This window comes from Chiloscyllium punctatum, chromosome 15, assembly GCF_047496795.1.
Source record: "Chiloscyllium punctatum isolate Juve2018m chromosome 15, sChiPun1.3, whole genome shotgun sequence".
In the NCBI taxonomy this organism is placed as follows: domain Eukaryota; kingdom Metazoa; phylum Chordata; class Chondrichthyes; order Orectolobiformes; family Hemiscylliidae; genus Chiloscyllium; species Chiloscyllium punctatum.
In genome coordinates this window covers 51763450-51786428 of record NC_092753.1, presented here as the reverse complement: position 1 = coordinate 51786428, position 22979 = coordinate 51763450, and the positions used below count along the sequence as shown (strand labels likewise).

The window sequence follows — 22979 nt, the reverse complement described above, 5'->3', positions numbered from 1 at the left end:
AAGAGAGAGAGGAAGCTAGCAAGGACTGACCAAAAGTATAGAGTTCCAAGCAAGGTAAAAACGTAACACTTGGTTGAAACAAATAGCTGGGATTATGTTGCCATGGAACAAAAACAAATTCAAATTTGGCCAATCAGTTTAAATTATGCTCCAGATACCAAAATCCAATCAAATTTGAATTTAATGTTTTGATGACATCAAACTAATTAAGTGATTTGATGTTTTGGGGTATAAAACAGGGCATTTTGAACAGTTAGAGGAAGAACTGCCAAGCCACCAACAAGTATAGACTGCTAGCCAAACAGCTCTCTGAAAGGTACCTGTCCATAAGAAAGATTCGGAGATGCCGGTGTTGGACTGGGGTGTACAAAGTTAAAAATCACACAACACCAGGTTATAGTCCAATAGGTTTAATTGGAAGCACACTAGCTTTCGGAGCGACGCTCCTTCATCAGGTGATTGTGGAGGGCTCGATCGTAACACAGAATTTATAGCAAAAATTTGCAGTGTGATGTAATTGAAATTATACATTGAAGAATTGATTGTTAAGTCTTTCATCTGTTAGAATACAGTAAATCACAAAACCCTTTTTTTTAAAAGTCGCATTCTCGGGTTAGCTGTTAACAATGGTGATAGCTAGACAATATGTTGAAGGTGTTAGCCCCCTGTGTTCTCTGTCTATGACCTGATGTTTAGATTGATTCTAATCTAAAAAGTGAGATAACAGAGTTTTACAAAGATTCATGCTGTTTTTGAGCTAACCTTCAACATATTGTCTAGCTATCACCATTGTTAACAGCTAACCCGAGAATGCGACTTTTAAAAAAAAGGGTTTTGTGATTTACTGTATTCTAACAGATGAAAGACTTAACAATCAATTCTTGAATGTATAATTTCATCACACTGCAAATTTTTGCTATAAATTCTGTGTTACGATCGAGCCCTCCACAATCACCTGATGAAGGAGCGTCGCTCTGAAAACTAGTGTGCTTCCAATTAAACCTGTTGGACTATAACCTGGTGTTGTGATTTTTAACTTTGTCCATAAGAAAGGTTGTGCAGCAGAAGACTGAAGAAGAGATGACCCAGGAAAATCTACAGAGGAAAATCAACAAAGCTGACTTGTTTTAACATGTGATTTTTTTTTTGTAAATCTTAATTGGGGTAAAAGATAAATCTAAGAGAAAGGAATTGGAAATAGTGGTTTTAATATTCTCTGTTGGACTTAAAGAATAAAATGATAGTCCTTTGCCTGTCAAAATTTAACAGATTATGGCGCAAGGTGAGCTTCTCTGTGTTTGGTTTAAATTAGCAGAGGGGTTTAACCCATGTCATAATTGAACACTGATCAAGCAGGATGCTTTGTTTAAGACAGTGTAGTGTTATGCCTAATGGTCAGAGTGAACAGGAAAACATAGGAAGTAGGAGCAGGAGTAACATCTTGAGCCTGCTTTGCCATTGAATAAATCATGGCTGATCTGATTGTAACCTCAAGTCCACATTTTTATCTGCCCCTGAAAACTTTCAGCATCTTGCTGAACAAGAATCTGTCTGTTTGTTTTAGACATATTCAGACTTTTCTGCCACCACATTTTCAGAGACCCTCTGAGAGAAAGAAATGTGCCTCATCTCTCTTTTACATGGACAACCCATGATTTTGAAACAATGACTCCTAGTTCTTGGTTCTCCCATAACAGGAAACATCCTCTCTACATCTAAACATCAACCACATCTTAATTTTCTAAATTCCATTGGATAATCCAACCCAATTAACATTTTCTCTGAAGTAAATCCCCTTTCCCCTCCACTGTAGACATGAGTCTAATCAATCTTCTCTAAACTGCTTCAGATGTATTTATCGTGTATCAATACTTTGTTCATTACTTCAGACGCTGTCTTATCAGCATCCCTAATTATTTGCAAGACCTGAATACTAACCTTTCTTAATTTATGCACAAGGGTATCCAGCTCCCTCTGCATCTCAGAGCTCAGTAATCTTTCACTGTTTATAAACATTTTTTCAGTCAAAATGGACCATTTCACATTTTCCTACATTATACTCCATTTGCCATTGCCGTGAACACTTACTTAACCTATTTTTATATAAGCATAGAATCCCTAGAGTACATTTGTTTTTTAAACTTCCTTTTGTTCTCTTTACAACTTACTTTCCGATTTACCTTTGTGTAATCTGTGTGCTCCATGGCAATGAATTCCACAAGTCCACCACTCTGAGGCCCCAAGTGTTTGTCAAATTAGAAATCTAATAATTTAGTCTGTACCATTTACCTGGTAATTATGATTTTTCCTGAATTCGTCCTTCCCTTCCATTTCCTGACTTATCACTGTTTTTGCACTCTTACATGTATCCTCTCCGGTGAAAACTGATGCAAAATTCCTGTTCAGTTCTTCTCTTATTACTATTAATTCTCTAGTCTCACTTCCTCTCAGACCAACATTCACATTGCCAACTCTTTTCTGTTTTAAATACTTATCAACACTCTTACCTTCTGGTTTTATATTTCCAACATGCTTTATCTCATTCTCTAATCTTTCTCTTTTTATTTTCTTGGCCATTCTTTGCATTGGTGGCCAGCCCAACGATAAGGTTTATTAACGGGGATGGAGGGGAGGAAGGGGCAAGACGAGCCAGGGGACAAAGACTGTTGACACCGACACCACCAGAAAATTACCAGAGACCACAACAGTGTCTTTTTGTAGAATGGAGAAATAGAAGCGGTGTGCTTCCATGTCCCAATGGTTCTACATTCTGTTGTGATGGCCCCTGATAGCTTTTGCTAGTCTCAAAACACCCAACACCATCACCTTATTGACATCTCCTAGAATATCAACATATCCCTCACAGGTCTCACCATCTGCCATGTCCTTCTCCTTTGTAAATACCAATGCAAAGTATTCATTAAGACCATAAGATATAGGAGTGGAAGTACGGCCATTTGGCCCATCTAGTCCACTCCGCCATTTAATCATAGCTGATGGGCATTTCAACTGCACTTACCCGCATTCTTCCCATAGCTCTTAATTCATTTGCGAAATCAAGAATTCATCAATCTCTGTCTTGAAGATATTTAACATCCCGGCCTCCACTGCACTCTGTGGCAATGAATTCCACAAGCCCACCACTCTGGGGCTGAAGAAATGTTTCTTCATTTTCATTCTAAATTGATCCCCTCTAATTCTAAGACTGTCCACGGGTTCTACTATCTCTGCCTAACAGAGACAACTTCCCAGTGTCCACCCTTTCTAAGCCATGCATTATCTTGTATGTTTTTATTAGATCTCCCCATAACCTTCTAAACATTAAAGATCTCGCCCACTTCCTTCAGGTCCACACTTAAGTTCCCTCCTTTGTCCTTGTGTGAATCTAACCTTTCCTTAGCTAACCTCTTGCTGCTTATGTATGTATAAACTTCCTTGGGATTTTCCTTAATCCAGTTTGTCAAAGATATTTCGTGGCCCCTTCTAGATTTCCTAATTCCTTGTATGAATTCTTTCCTGCTATCTTTGTATTTTTCGAGGGCTCTGCTAGTCTTCAGTTTCCTTAATCTTGCATATGCCCCCTTTTCCTTTTGACTATTGAAATCAGATTTGATAGTGGTAATCAAAATAGCTTAGAGTTTACTGAAGCAGTTGTTTTGCTCGGAACGTGGATGTGTCATTTGAGTATGCAATTGGTTGGGAGTTGAAATTTATGATTTTTAAACATAGAGTCATGGATATTTAACTGGCATTACAGAAATTTGTTTTCTGTCTCTCCTAAAGTAATGAAACAGTTTACAGATTTAAATTCTATCAGGCTGACTTGGCTTGCATGTGTCTCACAGGACAGTGTAGAATAAATTTAGGGTTCTTGAGGCATAGTGGCAATGTCTCTACCTCTGAGCCTGGAAGGCCTAGATTCATGTCCCACTTGATCCAGAAGCATGTCATAGCATATCTGAACTGGTTGACTAGAAAATATTCTAGAATAGGTTTTTTATTGTCACAAAGCTAAAGGACTTCAAATGCACTAGCTTAACGAGTGTAGACGAAACAGTTACGGTTATGGTGTGGATGCAGTGCGCCCTATCTGAGACAATAATCTATCTCTCCTACAGCAAAATCTCATTAATGACATGTACATACCAAATTTATTAGGAGACCAAAACATCATCTTTGCAATGTTATAAAACTGCTATTAAAGCTGTTCTTGATTATATGGGGAACTGTTGCTGCAGTCATTTTTGAATGAACTTAATTGTACCACTTGATATTGGAAGGATTAACTATGTATTCATACAAGCTTTATTCTAATATATTTATTTTTTATATTTTTGCACACTTACATATACTTTTGCATTTGTTATATTTTTAAAACCATTTTAATTATACATTGTATATTCTTTTTACAGTGGAAAAGAATTTTAGATCATCTGTATTTTTTAAACTGTATTTAATTAAGGCCTCTCTTGTTCAAACATATTTGAGAAACAATATTGTGATGTACTTTAAGTATTATCAGCCCTGTTATACCTTTATACCTAAGAGTGTGGATTATTAGAAATGAATAGGTAGAGGCATTGACAAGGGGAGCAATTATTTTGCAATTTCGGCTGTGCTGGTTCTAGCTTCACATTAGTGATATGAGAACCAAACTAATCCCACTGTTATTTGAATGTGTAGGAGGGAAGCAGTTTCGGCAGGACTCAGTTACACAAATACACCACTCCCTGTTTAATATATTTCATCAGAATTGGGGTTGGGGTGTGTTATGTCCACCCACCTCAGAGATCACAGAATAAGCTAAGAACTGTGCCTCCTCATAGTCAATGCTATCTTTGAAGCAGATATATTAGTTGGTAAGGAGCAGTAAAAGTGAGAACTGTTCTTCTTTGATACTAGTCTGTTAGTTTGGAAAACCACATTTTAAATTAGATTTTAAGAAAACTTAAAACAAATGTTCAGCTGGCATAGCGATCCAGGCAACATTGTACCAAGATGCCACTACAATATTAACATGGCTGCCTCACAAAATAGGTATTTGAAGGACGAAGACAGGCTGCGCTCCACTCTAATTTACCTACAGGAGGCTATTCCAAATGTATTTTTTTATGCATCTTTGAATTTTTTAAATATTTAGTTAATTCCCTCTTTCATGCTATGACTGAAACAGCTTTAGTAGCTGTTTTCTCCTGTGGCTTTGCTGGTTAAGTATTTCTGAGACACATGTCTTTTCATGGGACAATAATACAACAAACCTTATTTGAGTAGGTGTCTTGTCGATGCAGTTTTGGAGTGGTTAGTGGGAAATGCTTATAGCATTGGGCATCTTTTTATCTCCTTTTGGATTTTTTTCTCCCTAGCGTTATACAAAAGTATCTAGTGGGAATCTGGCAGATCATTTGATGATAAGGTACATGCAGCAGGAAGAGGAATTGTCAGTATGAAACCGTATTCTAACCCTCTTACACATTGTATCAATACACCTTTGCTTTTGGATGAATAGTTTTTAGGTAGCAGCTTGAATGAGACATAATGTTTCAAATAATTGAACATACCTTATTTTATCAAAAACTAGAAAATGCTGTTCAAATAGGTCAACCCAAATGTTATTTTTCAATGCCAGCTGTGTATGACGTTTTCTTTTATTGCCGATTTCAAACATTCTTTTTTCTTTTGTGCAATATGTAAGAATCTTTCTTTAGCAACTCTGCGGTTATGAATTAAAATGTTAATCAACCACAGTTGTGATCAATCTTGTTGGATTTTGAAACATCTTATGAAAACTTTGTGCAAATTTCAAAGGGTGGCTGGGTAGAAAAAGCAATCTGTGTACCATTTTTCTCTTCGCCTTTTCGTATGTTTGCATTTTTATCTAGTTTAAAAGCAGTAGTTTGAAAGGTTAGAAAAAGATACAGTATTATTCTTTTACCTGAAAACAGAGATTAGTGTCGAGATATGAGAACAGTCTGAATTCAGAGTGTTGCTCTGGCCTTGGCTGTATGCATTACCATCCAGTCATTCAAGGTGCTGTGCCAACAGCCCTGGCATGTTTAATGAGTTTGTCCAAAGTTACAAATATTTTGCATGCAACATACTTTTATGTCACAGTTGCATATATTTGGTTCAAACACTGTTCATTGAATGACAAAAAAACTTGAATGAAACAGAAACTATTTGAACAGACAAATGCTCCTGACCAATTGAAATTACCCTCTTTTCACCAAATTCACTAAATATTTCTTTTCTCTATCAAGACCTGTAGGGTTAGTTCAGTTTCCCTTGGTGGCTGTAAAAGGATAAAAACCTTGGTATCAAGCAAAATCTCCAGATAATGTAATGCAACACTACTTCTTGTATCTTATTGAAAATGGGCATATACGATATTAACTGATAGTGTTAATTGTGTTTAATCTGTTAGTGCCCGAAGCAATAGAGTTTCATTATCCCAGGTTTTAATTGTGACACACAGGACGAGTCTGCACAAATGTGGAATTTCTTTAGACTTATTTCGAGGAAGTAATTTAGACGAACCAGTTTCTGTCAAAACCAGTCTCATTGGTTCTTTGAAAATCTCTGTGTATGAAGCAGACTAATTTACCATTTTTAGAAAAGTAAATCAAATCCCAAGGGGTGAGAAAATCCCTTGAAACAAAGTGTTTTTACATTGGCCATAGACAGTTCTACACATAGCAACTGAAGCAAATAGGGGTGAAATTCAACTTTGGCAGAAACAAAATGGATCTGTTGTGAATCAGTTGCAAATATAAAATTGTTGGATTTTCCTTTTCATTCCCATGCTGTGTATTCATCATCCAAATCAACTAAACGTTGGACTGGATCAAATTCTAATAGTTGTGTACCTGGTTTGTTGAGTAGTCCATTTAGGCTGTGTCTTATTTAATCTGAAAAGTCTTTTGGAGTGAATTGAGGAATATTTGCAATTTCTCACTTTTCTTCAGAAGCTGCTGCACTCATTTTCATCCTGTCTTTTCACATTTTTTTCAAACTCGATACTTGCTATCTGCTCAACGACTCATCATCTCAAGTCATAAGAAGAAAGAAAAGGACCATCAGTTCACAGCACACTCAGCCATGAACAGAATATTTACTAAAATGAATACATTAAAAATTGAATGGCAGTTTAATTCCTACTTTCTGGAAACAAGTGAGAACTAGAAGATTGAAAACTTATCAATGAAGGGAAGAGTTGACAAAGAAGATGACCATAGAAGTTGACTTGTTACTTAATGGTAACTGATTAGTTCAAAATAATGTTTAACAAGAAATTCCTTCAATCTGATTTACAGCAAACTTGCACTAAAAGTTCCTTCTGCTCCATTTTTAATTTTGTCTCTGATATCAAGTGGGAGAACCACATTAACATTTTCAGTATTGAGAAGTATTTTCCCATATGCTGTTTTAAAGAAAGGCAGGGTGTTCTCTCTGCTGATGCTTATCACATATCCCTTTCTTTCACCTGTACAGTTGATGCTCCTTCACTGTTAGAACCCCATTCTCTTTCCCTAGCCAGTGTTTAACTGGCATACCACATAGTTTACCTGTCTTTAGCCACATCCCTTCTAAATACCCTCTCCACAAGATCACTACTTTGTTCTCATGTGCCCACTGGATGATCGCATATTCTTATTGTCCAGTCAGAGGACATCACATACACAAGCAGTTGGGCAATTCCAAACACCAGCTTTTACTTACAGACAATAAAAGCAAATACAGTCAAAACCAATAGAGGCAGAAATCGCCCTCACAATGCTGACCGAATGCCAGCATTAAGACCACGTATTTTTCAGTCCATGATGGATGGTCTTTGACAGCAGGTCACATCTACTGAAATCAGGTGTCAATCAAGTCCTGTCTGCATAGTAGCATGAGTGCAGCTGAGCTCTGTCATGCACAAGGATAGCTTTCTCCAACTCCGTGTAAGCATCCTTCTCCTCAATAGACTACTCCAATTCTTCCAGCTCCACAGCATCTATCACATCACTTCATTGCCTGCACCAATTGTTTAGGGCACAATGTGCTTTGGTGATGCAGCTAACTCTACCTGAACTATGTTGGAGGATTCTCCTCAGATTGCTCCAAGCACCAGAACCACATTGTCAGACGTTCTGTCATCTACTTTACCACGACTCTGGTTGCAGCATGTGCACCAACTTGATGAAGGTGCCACATTGGTTGAGTAACCAACATATTACATCAAAAAGGGATTGCCTGCTGCCCTCTGACACACTTCCCATCTCAAACTCAAGTGACCTTATGAAACTTGCCATTAAATTCAGTACAGTCAATCGTTATTCTGCATGTTCCCATCATCCCATCAAGTTTCGCAAATGATAGGATGGTTTTGGTTAGCATTCTTCTCCTGTTAAGTCACTGTCTCTAACATCTGCATAACTTAAATAACAATTTTAGGTCTATAAGCACCAAGATACCTTTGAACAACATTTGTCCCTTAAGCATGTTCCCTCTGCATGCATTACAAATGGTTGAAATCATGATTTCATACAGTCATAGAGATGTACGGCACGGAAACAGACTCTTTGGTCCAACTCATCCATGCCAACCAGATATCCCAACCCAATCCAGTCCCACTTGCCAGCACCTGGTCCATATCCCTCCAAACCCTTTCTATTCTCATATCCATCCAGATGCCTTTTAAATGTTACAATTGTACTAGCCTCCACCACTTCCTCTGGCAGCTCATTCCATACACCTACCACCCTCTGAATGAAAAGGTTGCCTCTTAGGTCTCTCTTATATCTTTCCCCTCTCGCCCTAAACCTATGCACTCTAGTTCTGGACTCCCCCTCCCCAGGGAAAAGACTTTGTCTGTTTAACCTATCCATGTCATGATTTTATAAACATCTATAAGGTCACCCCTCAGCCTCCGATGCTCCAGGGAAAACAGCCCTAGCCTATTTAACCTCCCCCTATAGCTCAAATCCTCCAACCCTGGCAACATCCTTTTCTGAACCCTTTCAAGTTTCACAACATCTTTCCGATAGGGAGGAGACCAGAATTGCACGCAATATTTCAACAGTGGCCTAACCAATGCCCTGTACAGCCGCATCATGACCTCCCAACTCCTGTACTCAACACTCTGACCAATAAAGGAAAGCATACCAAACGCCTTCTTCACTATCCTATCTACCTGCGACTCCACTTTCAAGGAGCTGTGAACCTGTCCTCCAAGGTCTCTGTTCAGCAACACTCCCTAGGACCTTACCATTAAGTGTATAAGTCCTGCTAAGATTTGCTTTCCCAAAATGCAGCACCTCACATTTATCTGAATTAAACTCCATCTGCCACTTCTCAGCCCATTGGCCCATCTGGTCAAAATCCCGTTGTAATCTGAAGTAACCTTTGCTGTGCACTACACCTCAATTTTGGTGTCATCAGCATACGTATGAACTATACCTCTTATGCTCCCATCCAAATCATTTATATAAATGAAGAAAAGTAGTGGATCCAGCACTGATCCTTGCAGCACTCCAATGGTCACAGGCCTCCAGTCTAAAACAAACCCTTCACCACCATCCTCTGTCTTCTACCTTTGAGCCAGTTCTGTATCCAAATGCTGAGTTCTCCTTGTATTCCGTGAGATCTAACCTTGCTCACTAGTCTCCCATGGGGAAACTTGTCAAAAACCTTATTGAGGTCCATATAGATCACATCTACCACTCTGCCCTCATCAATCCTCTTTGTTACTTCTTCAAAAAACTCAATCAAGTTTGTGAGACATTATTTCCCACGCACAAAGCCACGTTGACTATTCCTAATCAGTCCTTGCCTTTCCAAATACATGATCCTGTCCCTCAGGATTCCCTCCCTTTTCAAATAGAATGTAGTCACAGTTTGCAACATGTACATCATGTATTAACCCCTTCAGTGTCCTAGCATCTAGCAGGTATGGATCCCATGCTTTTGCTCATCAAACTGCCATGACTCCACCCTACTTGGGCAATAGCCCAGCCAATTACCACTTGCATTTTGCATCCAGAAAACAGCAAGTGATTGCAGGAAATGAAAATTGCAGTGGATGCCATCAGTACTGGCTCAGATTGTTTGCCAATGCTAGCTCTGCCCTCCTGCAATACCTCACGCCTCCATGTCCCCATTTGCCTCACTGTACCCTTTCTATCTACATCTCTTACCCCACATTGTTCTTCACCTGCAACTGTCCTCCTTCCCTGTAGAAGCTGACATTAAACCTTAATAATGCCCACCTGTCCTCTATGCTACCAATGGAGGCCATGCTGGTGATCTCTGTCACTAATTCCTCTTCCATGCCCACCATTGCTATTCTGTATATGCTCTATACATCTTCAGTTTACCTCCATCCATGTCTATGTCCTTACTTCCATGCATGCCTCTGCTTTCCCCAACCACAATCTCTGCACCTCAATGCCTTTTAACATGTTACCTGCTGCCCCTACTCTATCAATGATCAGCTATTAGGCGCCCAGGACTCTGACTGCCTGATTGATCAGATCCCTGACTGCTCACTTACTGACATACATGAGTCCCCTGACTGCTGATGCTGGTGGCCCTGTAGGACTGAGCTTTGCCCACTTGCCAGACTAGTCACACAGCTCCCAAACTTTAATTGTTCCAAGCTGGCAACTGACCATTGCCAAACTGCTGAACTGTGTGCAGACTGTGCCTGTGACTAATGGATAGTGTTCTGCCACCCCTTGACTGGAGTGAGAACTGGCCCCCACCTAGTTCCTGACATGGCTATTTGGTTGAATAAGTGTGCAGTCTGTTTGCCATGAAGAAAGTCAGTATGTGTTAGATTGACATTGCTGCCCTTCATGAATGCAACTCCAAGACCCCCTTGACAATTCCCTAATGACAAGCAGACTGTGTGTCCACGCAAAATAGGCAGTACTGCCTGAATCACCAATGTAATAACAGGAATGGCAAAGTAAAACATGTATGGTGCAAGTATGGAAGTGGGGCACTGGAAGAACAAATGAACAAGCCTTGAGCTGCATACAGGTCTAATCTGTGAGCTGGGTGCCTGTCCCTGTGTGAGATATGCTCTTGTAGCAGCCTTCAGTGCTAGTTGTCAGTGTGCTGTACAATGCACATGTATTAGAGAGGAGCCATGATGATCATGTGCGATACGCATATTATCAGATGCCAAAGTCCATGGACAAGGGGTACATGTGGCTGATGCCCATACATTATGTCCTGAGATACTGCTTTGAGCTAAACAACATGGAAGCTTCTCTCAACCAGTGGTGTGCTGCATTTGCCAAGTACTTGTCGAGTATTCCTGACAGTTATATTGTTCAGTGCATTTGATAAGAGAGGAAGCTGAATATTAATAAGCTGTGTAACTGTGTTAATGAAGCACTTAGCAAGCTATAGTTCCCTTTAATTGACAACTCATTGCTGCCAAAGAAAATACACATCGATACTTGGCAAATGCGTAAAAGTTGCTGTGAATTGGGCTTTGCTGAACTTCTCACCCAATACTGCCTTCTACCTTGCCATTGCTTATATCACTCGGACCTCTATAAAATTCCACACAAAGTCTTTGTTTAGCTTCTCTGCCAGTTTCCCATAAAGTCGTCTTGTCCTTTGGCATCAATATTGTCCAGAAATCTGTTGATTGAGCTTCTACAGCCCTTTGCGGTAGAGAATTGCAAAGATTCACCACTCTGTGAGTAAGAGATTTCGCCTCATCTCAGTCTTAAAATACCTTCCCCTCATCCTTAGATTATTTCTAGAATCACTGGGCTGGAGGAACATTTTATCTTCATCCCTTGTCAGGCCCAATAAGAATTTTGTAAGTTTCAATGAAATCACTTGTTCTTCAAACTCTTGAGAAAAAAGACTGATTTTCCTCAACTCCCTTCATTAAACATTCTGCCATGCTTGGGATTCATCTGGTGAAACTCCATTGCACTTTCTCTATCCTGCCTTAGATAGGACTATATCTAATTCTACGTGTGTCATCTTACCAGGGCTTTATACAATTGCAGCAACACATCTTGACTTCTGTATTCAAATTCCCTTGCATAGACATCCAACATACCATTTGCTTTCCGAACTGCTTGCTGCACCTGCATGTTCACATTTAGTGACTGATGAACAAGAACATTTGGAAATCAACACTTCACTATCTCTCTCAGTTTAAGAAATATTCAACCCTTCTGTTTTTTCTGCAAAAATGGATAACTTCACATTTATTTCCGTATGAAATCTGGCATATTATTGCTCATTCATTAGCATTTCCAAATCCCCTTGAAGCACCTTGGTGTCATCTGCAAATTTGAAAATATTTACAATTCATTCCCACATCAAATGATTCATAAGTGTAGTGAACAGCTGTAGACCTTTAGGTTAAACTTGCTGCCAGTCATGTCTCCCTAATGAGAGAATGGCCAAATAGTCCTCTGGGACGATGGCGACTTTACTCGCTCTATGAGCTTGGATAGAGGATTTGATAACTAATAGGATACAGAGAGTTTGGATAAGGGGAGCATTTTCAGAAATGCAACCTGTAACAGTTTGAACAAATGAGAGGTGACCTATTGAAACTTATAGGATGGCAGGGTAGGTACAAAAAGATTATTTCCACTTAAGAGCGAGTTTCAGATCTGTGAGCATATCTCAGAATAGGGGTCACTCATTTAAGATCGAGGTGAGAGGAGTTTCTTTTTTCAGAGGGTAATGAACCTGTGGCATTCTACACTGCAGAGGGCTGCTGAGACTAGGCAATTAAGTTTATTTAAGGCTGAGATATACAGGTGTTTTAATTAGCAAAGTAAGTAAAGATTATAGGGAAAAGGCAGAAATGTGGCGATGAGGATTATCAGATCAGCCATGATCTAATTTAATGGCAGAGCTGACATAGTGGGCTGAATGGCCTATTTCTGTACCTACATTTTATGGTCTCTTAGACACTAACACTTTCCCTACTACTTGCATCAAAATTAACAGCTATGTAGTTCTCCATTCTCTCTCTTCCTCTCTTAGAGTTTACATTTGCTACATTCCAGTCTGTAGGAACCTTTCCATCTAAAGAAATTTAGAAGTTAACCACTATCTCTGTGGCTTTCTCCTTTAACTCTGTGATGTAACTGATCTAGGGGATTTATCAATTTTCAATCCATTTAATTTTTGAAGTATTACCTTTTTACTAATACTAATTTAGTTTAGTTCCTCATTCCTGAGTCACTTAGTTGCTTTAATGTATGTCTCAATGTATATTCTTCCATAAAGATGGCTACAGAGTAGTTGATCAGTTTCCCCTCCATTTCCCTGTTCTGCACTATAAATTTTCCTGTTACCACCTGTTATTTGCCCACATTTGCCGTAGTTAATCTTTCCACATACCTAAAGAAGCTTTTACAGTCTATCTTCCACAAATCCAGTCCACCTGGATGCTGGGTCAGATGTTAATTTTAAACCTGAGATAGTTAATTTTTTTTGTTAAGGAAAGGTATTAAGGGTTATGGGCCAAAGCCAGGTATATGGAAATGAGCATTCAATGGTACAATGAAAAGAAAGTGCTTACTATCTGGGGACCTATAAATAGCTCCCTCCAGTATTTGCTTCTGCATATTGTTTCTTAGTTTACATCTAAACTGATTCTATGTTTTGATCCTTCTAAGATCCTCTCTCAGTAATATACTGAGTTCATCCTAATTCCTAGTCAAGAAGGAAGCATTGGGTGAACTAGGAAACGAGAGGTTGGTCAGTTTAACTTCAGTACTAGGGCAACATTTGAAAGCAATTCTGAGGGACAGAATTAATCTCCTTTTAGCGAGGCAGGGATTAATTAAGAACAGTCAGCATGGCTTTGTTAAGGGGATACTGGATTAGTGGTGCTGGAAGAGCACAGCAGTTCAGGCAGCATCCAACGAGCAGATTTCGCTGCTCGTTGGATGCTGCCTGAACTGCTGTGCTCTTCCAGCACCACTAATCCAGTATTTGATTTTCAGCATCTGCAGTCATTGTTTTTACTTTGTTAAGGGGATGTCATGTCTGATCAACTTGATTGAATTTTTCGAAAAAGTGACCAGATGTGTAGATGAGGGCAGTGTTTTTGATATTGTCTACTTGGACTTCAGCAAGGCTTTTGATAAAGCTACGCATGGGACACTGATCGTAAAAGTAAGGGCTCATGGATCCAAAGAATTTTGACAAATTGGATTGAAAAATATCTGAGTGACTGTAAGCAGGGGGTGTTTTCCAGACAGCAAGTTTATGTCCAGTTGGATCCCACAGGACTCAGTGTTGGGGCCCTTGCTGTAGGAGTGTTGATCAGTAAGTTCACAAACAACACAAAAATTGGTGGGGTGGTAAATAATACTGAGAAGGACAGCCTTGGATTACAGGAAGATATAGACAGGCTGGTCAGAGGGACTCATCAGTATTAAATGAAATTCAATTCAGATAAATGTGAGGTGATGCATTGGGCAGAACAGATAAGATAAGGCAATACATGATGAACAGTAGGACCCTGGGAAGCACTGAGAAACAGATATATACAGGTGATGTACACAGGTTCCTCAAACAGGTGGATAAAATGGTTAAGAAGGCTTATAGTATACTTTTATTTGTTAGTCGAGGCATAAAATTTAAGATTGGGGGATTATGCTAGAACTATATAAAATGTTGGTTAGACGACAACTAGAATATCATGATGTGCTGTTCTGGAATCCACATCATAGGAGGGGTAGCACCGGGCAAACTGCAGAGATTTACCGGGATGCTGCCTGGGCAGGTGAACTGCAGTTATAGAACATAAAACAATACAGTGCAGAACAGGCCCTTCAGCCCTTGCAGTTGCGCTGATCTGTGAACTAATCTAAGCCCATCCTTCTACACTATCCCATCATCATCCATATGCTTATCCAAGGACTGCTTAAATGCCCCTAATGTGGCTGCGTTAACTACATTGGCGGGCATTTCATGCCCTTACCACTCTCTGAGTAAAGAACCTGTCTCTGACATCTGTCTTAAATCCATCACCCCTCAACTTGTAGCTATGCCCCCTTGTACAAGCCGACGTCATCATCCTAGGAAAAAGACTCTCACTGTCCACCCTATCTAATCCTCTGATCATATTGTTTGTCTCTGTTAAAACCCCTCTTAGCCTCCTTCTCTCCAATGAGAACAGACCCAAGTCCCTCAGCCTTTCCTCATAAGACTCTGTCTCCAGACCAGGCAACATACTGGTAAATCTCCTCTGCACCTTTTCCAATGCTTCCATATCCTTCCTGTAATCGTGCGACCAGAACTGTACACAATATTCCAAGTGAGGCCACACTAGCATTTTGTACATTTGCAACATGACATCACGGCTCCAGAACTCAATCCCTCTACCAATAAAACCTAACACACCATATGCCTTCTTAACAGCACTATCAACCTGAGTGGCACCTTTCAGGGATCAATGTACATGGACATCAAGGTCCCTCTGCACATCCACACTACCAAGAATCTTTCCATTGACTAGTATTCTGCCTTCCTGTTATTATTCTTCCCAAAGTGAATCATTTCACATTTATCTGCACTGAACTCCATTTGCCACGTCTCATCCCAATTCTGCAGTTTATCCAAGTCCCCCTGCAACCTGCAACCTGCAACCTTCTTCCACACTGTCCACCACTCCACTGACTTTAGTGTCATCTGCAAACTTACTAACTCATCCATCTATGCCTGCGTCCAACTCATTTATAAAAATAAACAGCAATGGTCCAAAAACAGATCCTTGTGGCACCACTAGTAACTGGACTCCAGGCTGAATATTTCCCATCAACCACCACTCACTGCCTTCTTACAGAAAGCCAGTTTCTAATCTAAACTGCTAAATCACCCTCAATTCCATGCCTCTGCATTTTCTCCAGTAGCCAACTATGTGGAAACTTAGCAAGGGCTTTACTGAAGTCCATATACACCATGTCAACTACCATACCCTCATCCATATGCTTGTGTTGGTCAAAAACAATCACCCAACCATTCTAATCTCATTTTCTAGCACTTGATCCATAGCCTTATGAATATCTAAATACTTAAATATTATGAGGGCTTCTAGAACATAGAATATAACAGCATAGTACAGGCCCTTCAGGTTACCTTCTTAAAAAAACTTAGAGGTTTGTGAGACATGACCTGTCCTTGACAAAACCATGTTGACTACCTCCAATGAAATTGTTGCTTGCTAGATGATTCTAAATCCTATCTCTTATAATCCTTTCCAAAACTTTTTCGACAACAGATTTAAGGCTCAATGGTCTATAATTACCTGGGTCATCTCTACTGCCCTTCTTGAACAAGGGCACAGCATTTGCAATTCTCTGGTCCTCTGGTACTGAATCTGTAGACAATGATGACTCAAAGATCATGGCCAAAGGCTCTGCCGTCTCCTCCCTAGCTTCACAGAGAATCCTCGGATAAATCCCATCTGGCCCAGGGGACTTACCTACTTTCACACCTTCTAGAATTGATAACACTACCTCACTAACCTCAATCCTTTCTAATCTAACCAGTATCTCAGTCTTCTCCTCTACAATATTCTCCTTTAATGAAGTTATGAAAAGAGATTGGACCTACTGGTGTTGTTTTCTTTAGAACAGAGGAGATTGAGAGGGGAAGTGATTGAAATGTATAAATGCATAGATAGGGTAGACAAGAAGAAACTTTACCCCTTGATGTAGGGGTCAATAACTGGGGGCAAAGATTAAAGTAGGGGGCAAAAGGTTTCAAAGAGATGGAAGGAAAACCTTTTTCAATCAGAAGGTCATGAAAATCTGGAGCTCACAAACTCTCAGGGTGGTACTGCAACTGTAGTAGACTTGCCAACTTTAAGGGCATTTAAATGGTCATTGGAAAAGGCATATGAATGAGAATGGAATAGTGTAGGTTAGATGGGCTTCAGACTGGTTCCACAGGTCGGCTGAAGGGCCTGTACTATGCTGTTATATTCTATGTTCTAGAAGCCCTCATAATATTTAAGTATTTAGATATTCATAAGGCTATGGATCAAGTGCTAGAAAATGAGATTAGAATGGTTGGGTGATTGTTTTTGACCAACACATGCAATGGGCTGAAGGACCTTTCTCCGCGCTGTAGATCTCTATATCTGTAAGATTGCTACTATGTCCTTTTTGCCTTTCCTTCTTAAATGACAAGTATCCTTGGATAGTCAGTTCCCAATCTTGGTTACCCTCCTTTTTAATGTCAACTAGACACATTTTTATCAATGGCAACTAAATTATACTCAATGATCTCAATTTGTGTCTTAAATTAATTAAACATTTTGTGAATGCGATGTGTGTTCAGATAGAGTCCTATTAATTCTGCCTTTTTAACATTATACTGTATTCTGATTCAATTTTATGCTTGCTGTTCCTTAATCTTTCCTCTAAGTTTGCTAAGTATATTTCTACATCCTGTTTACAGTTTTGCTTCCCTTCAACCTGAGTTTCCCCTGAGTATCTGCCCCATCCCAAAACTAGTTTAACTAGTTATCAACAGCAGCAGCACATTTCTCTGTAAGGATGTTAGTCATGATCCTGCTTAAATGTGACTTGTTGATCTTGCATGTGCTCGTCTTCCCCAGAACCGAACCCAACATCTCAGAAATTTGATGTATTCCCTCCTTTACCTTTTCTCTAGCCACATGTTCAATTGCTCAATTCTCATTTTCCTATGTTAACTAGGTTATGGGACTGCTAATCCTGAGATTACTGTACTAACTGCCCTGCTTTTTAATCTGCTTTCAAGCTCCTTGAAATCTGGTTTCAGCACCTCATTTCCAATCCTAGCTATGCTGTTGGCACCAACATGCGTCCAAGAACTCAGAGACATCAGTGTTTATGTGCATAAGTCCTTAAAGGTGTAGGGCAGGTTGAGAGAATAGTTAATAAAACATACTGTAGCCTAAGCTTTATTAATAGGGGCATAGAGCACAAGAGCAAGGAACTTGATGCTAGTTCGACCTTGGGTGAGTTATTGCATTCAGTTTTGGGCAGCACAACCTAGGAAAGATGCAAGTACATTAGGGAGAGTCTAGAAAGAATCCATGAGATTGGTTTCATTGACAAGGAGCTTCAGTTATAAAGTGAGATTGGAGAAATTAAGACTTTTCATTTGAATAAAGAAGACTGAGAGGAGATTTTATAGAGCTAGTCAAAAAGAAGTGAGAGGTCTGGACAGAGTAGATAGGGAAAAAAATTAAAGATTTGACAGAAGAACTGAAAGCAATATCAGAAATAAAAGAACATTTTCATGCAGTGAAAGTTAAGGCCTGAAATGCATTGCTGAAGAGTCTAGTGCTTTCCTGTTATCCTTATGAAGGTGGTAGTGAGCTAACTTCTTGAACACTTCAGTTAATTTGTTGTCGGCACACCCATAATGATATTAGGAAAACAGTTGTCCAATTTTGACCCAGGACCATTGATGGAATGTCAAAATATTTCCAATTGGAATCATAATTTTTTCTGTACAGAAGGAGGTAATTTGACCCATTGTGTTTGCACTGGCTCCCGAAGGAGCCACATAACTCGTTTCATTCTCGAACCCTATCTCTTTAGCCCTCAAAGTTAATCACTTTCAAATGTATGTCAATCTCTGTTTTGAAAGCTTGCATGGAATCTGCCTCCTCCAATCGCCAGGAAACCCATTCCAAATCCCAACAATTGCTTAAAGAACTTTCTGCTTACTTCACTCTGTTACTGATAATATTGAAATTGTGACCCCTAGTTACTGACATACCAACTAGTGGAAACAGAATATCCTTCTTTACCCTGTAAAAATTGTGCATAATTTTGAACACCTCATCTCTCAATCTTCTCTGCTCCAATGAGAATACGCCCAATTTCTCTAACCTTTCCATGTATTTAAAGTTCTTCATTCTTGGTATCAATCCAGTAAACCTCCTTTGCACTCTCTTGAGGGCTTTAAAATCCTTCCTTAAATAGGTGCTTAGAACTAAACACCTACTCCAAATGTGGTCTGGCCAACAATTTTGAGGTGCAGCATCACTTCCTTGCTTTTATACTATATGCTTCTATTTATAAACCCAAGGATCCTATAAGCCTTCTTAATAACTGTTTCAATTTGCCTGCCAACCTTCTGCTCCTGTACTCCCCATAAAGTTGTACCATTGAACCTGTATTTTCTTTCCATGTTTCTTCCACCAAAATGTATAACCTCGCTTTTCTCTGCCTTGAATTTCATCTGCCTATTTGGACAACTCATCAATGTCTCTCTGAAGTCGCTCAGCATCACCCTCACAATTCACTATTCTCCCTAGCTTAGTATCATCTGCAAATTTAGAGATTTCATCCTCAATACTAATCTCCAATTCATTTATACAAATCAGACAAAGCAAGCATCCCATTCTGTTCTGTGGAGAACACCACTTTGAACTCCTCTTCAATCTGAGAAATGCCCATCTATACACATCCTCTGTTTTCCTTTCTTTTAGCCAACTTCCAGTCCATGCTGCCAAGGAATCAACAATCCCAGACATTTCTAATTTGCTAACCAACCCGTCATGCGGTACAGTATCAAATGCTTTTTGAAAGTATAAATATATAATATTCACAGCATTACTCTCATCCATTGCCTCTATCACCTTGTCAAAGAACTCAAGTTTGTCACTCATGACCTGCCCTTGACAAAACCACATTGACTGTCTAGTATGAACTTATTTTTCTCTCTTTATTTATTTATTTACCTTCTCTTGTATTCTGACCTCCATCAGTTTTCCCACTATTGATGTCAGGCTGACAGTCTTATGGTTTCCTGGGGTTTCGAGATTGGCGTTAGAGCTGCCTTTGTCCTTCTAGATGGAAATGACTATGCGTTTTGAAGTTTCTGAGCAGTATCTGAGAAGCTGCAATTGGTGTTGAACATTTTGCAACCATCAGTGAACATCTAGGTTCTGACATTTTGATGGAAGAAAGGGCATTGATGAATTAGCTCAAGATGGTTGAGCCTACAACACTACCGAAAAAATCTTGAAGAGATGTCTTTGGACTCAGATGACTGACCTGTAATAACGGCAACACCCATCTTCCTTTGAGCTAAATACGATTCCAATAAGCAGAGAGTTTTCCTTATTGACTCTAGTTTTGTAGAGCTCCTTAGTGTCAAGGGCTGTCACTCTCACCTCACCTCTGGAATGCAACTCTCTTATCCATGCTTGAACCAAGACTGTAATGAGGTAAGTAGTTGAGTGACTCTAATGCAATTTAAGCATCAATGAGCATGTCATTAATAACCAAGTGCTGCTTAATAGCACAATTGATGATCCCTTACATTACTTTACAACTGATCAAGTGTAGACTGATGAGACAACAATTGGCTCGGCTGGATTGTGCTGCTTTTTGTGCTCAGGAGAAGCCTGTGCAATTTTCCATATTGCTGTTAGTTAAGTAAGAAATTAAAGAGTTAAAACAGGAAAAGCAATACTCAAAAATTCAATGCCAATTAGGATAATACAACTGAATTATTTGTCTTCCATGAACTTCCTTTAACATTGATTCCCTTCACCACAAATGCAAGGCGACATCAGTACGTACAATCTACAAGGTGTACAACAGCTTCTCATCCAGACTCCTTTAACAGCAACTTTGAAACCTATGACCTCTACCACCCAGATGCATGGGAACTTGCAAGTTCCCCTCCAAGCCACGCACCATCCTGATTTGGGACTGTATAATTGTTCCTGTGCTGTCACTGTTTCAAAATCCTGGAACAGCATTGTGGGTGTACCTAAAACCCAAAGACTGCTGCAATTTAAGAAGGTGGCTTAGCGCAACCTGCTCAAAGGCAATTAGGGATGGTGTAGGAATGTCCACATACTGAATGAATAATCATTTTTACAAAGTAAATCCGGTGTATAAAGTTAGTCTTAGTGATGGAGACGATAGCAACTATCATTAACTTATAAAAAACACATTTAGTTCACTAATACCTTGTAGGGAAAGAACTCTTTGCTTGGTCTGGCCTGGAGGTAACTTCAGTTTTTCAGCAAGTAATGCAATCTTAACTGCTCTGTGAAATAGCGCTCAGTTTTGGCAATTATGTGTAGACAATAAGTACTTGTCAATGATACCCACATCCTATGATAGAATGAAAAAATAATAAAAGTGGGTCATTCAAAGTGATAATATAGTGGTTTGAAAGTTAGTATGCAATTTCAAATGATTAGTAAACCTTAGTCTATTTACCTTCAGATTTGGAGGCAAAGGGATACTTCTATGATTCAAAATATATAAAGCATAGCTAAACCATCTTAAAGGCATTATTATATATATTTTATTTATTAATCTTGGCATCTTACGTGGCTACAACCATTAAAGCAATAGAGTATTATTAAATGGCAGACTTTGATGGAAAAAGGCCAACCTGACACTAAGAAGCCCTTGTTAAGCTTGAATTTTTTTTAGCTTAGCTGTTTGAGACAGAATATTTGTGGTAGCTTAATATGCAGAATAAAAAGCTGAGTGAGTACCTGTTTGAGGTGGTACAGAGATTTCAAGAACTAATTTTCCTATTAGGGATTGTATCCATATAATTAATTCATATTTCTAAATTTTAAAATAACTTCCTTTGGAAGTAAAGATCATAAATGGCTGAAGTAGAAGTTTGAAATATGGCAATATTTATTGTCTTAGGGATACAAATTGTCATTTTAAATTTGATTTGTCAACACGAATGCCATAATCCTGGAATGTCGTGCCCACCAACTACGTTCCCACATTCCAGCTCCTGATAATTTTTTAGGATTCCTAAAGAATATTTAACCGATGCTATGATATTCTGCAATAAATCTTAATCACAGATGCTGAAAAATGGAATTTCTGTTAAGTATAGATGTATTTCTGGTAATAGGAATACATTGTCAACTGTAATTAGCAATTTTCAAAATGGATTATTACCTAACTGAACTGAGAAGGTTTGACATTGCAATATTCAGCATTCTTGCAAAGTCCAAGAAGTATTAATAAAGTAAACCAAATGCTTCTTGCTACAACTACTTGATGAAGGAACGGTACTCCGAAAGTGAGTGCTTCCAAATAAACCTGTTGGACTAGAACCTAGAAGTGTGTGATTTTTAACTTTGTCCAGACCAGCCCAACACCGGCACCTCCAAGTCAAATGTTTATTGATAGTGAAGACACAGTTTATATATGCCAACAGATAATAACACTGAAGGGAAAAGTGCAACTTATGTGTAAGTTGCTTATGCTTAGTGTTCACAAAATAAATGTCTGCTTTCTAGCAACATTAAAATAAATTGCATCAGTTTTCAAAATGTATAGTAGCACCTCAGTTTTGTATAGGATGTAATATATAAAATATTTCTCATCATTCCATTTGTTACAATATTTGGCCTTAGTATGTGTAAGATCAGGACTTTGCAAATTGATTACTTGCAGATTTACCAAAATGAGGCACAATATAAATATAAGCACATATTATTTTCTATTATTCATTTAACAATTCTTTTAAAAAACTTTACTCCACCATATACAATCAGCATTTTTGTTTTCTTGTAATTTCCTTTGAATGGAAATATAATGAATATCAAGATAAATTATCTTTCATTGCAGAAGGAGATTTTACAATATGAAGAAGTTGAAGATGAGAACCATGAAAAAGAGGATAATGAAGAATTGATTGACAATGTGGATGAGGTGGATAATGGTGAAACAATGGCAAAAAAAGAACTCAGATTTGATAATGAAAGAGAAAATTATGTAAGTGAATAGGATAAATGTCAGATATTTGTACACTAACTTTCCCTAGTTTACCCTAATTTGCTTAGAGAAGCTCCTTTTACCTTAGCATGATTGGTTTTGTACGTTTTCAGAATATATGTTATTAAATTTAAAAATTGTATTTGTTTGGCACTACAGAACTTGCATATTTTTGAAAAGAGTGAAGTGTTACTGAAGCTGTTTGTCTTGCACTCATCAGGG

The 22979-nt window shown here is 38.8% G+C and overlaps 1 protein-coding gene across 1 annotated transcript in view; it reads left to right on the top strand.

Moving 5' to 3' along the window:
• The window catches only part of rpgra (retinitis pigmentosa GTPase regulator a), a 100595-nt gene that overhangs the window by 54993 nt on the left and 22623 nt on the right, over positions 1 to 22979 (top strand). The window contains exon 14 of the mRNA XM_072585117.1: positions 22611 to 22757. Within this exon, the coding sequence (XP_072441218.1) occupies positions 22611 to 22757 (147 nt within the window). The remainder of the gene's footprint in view (positions 1 to 22610; positions 22758 to 22979) is intronic.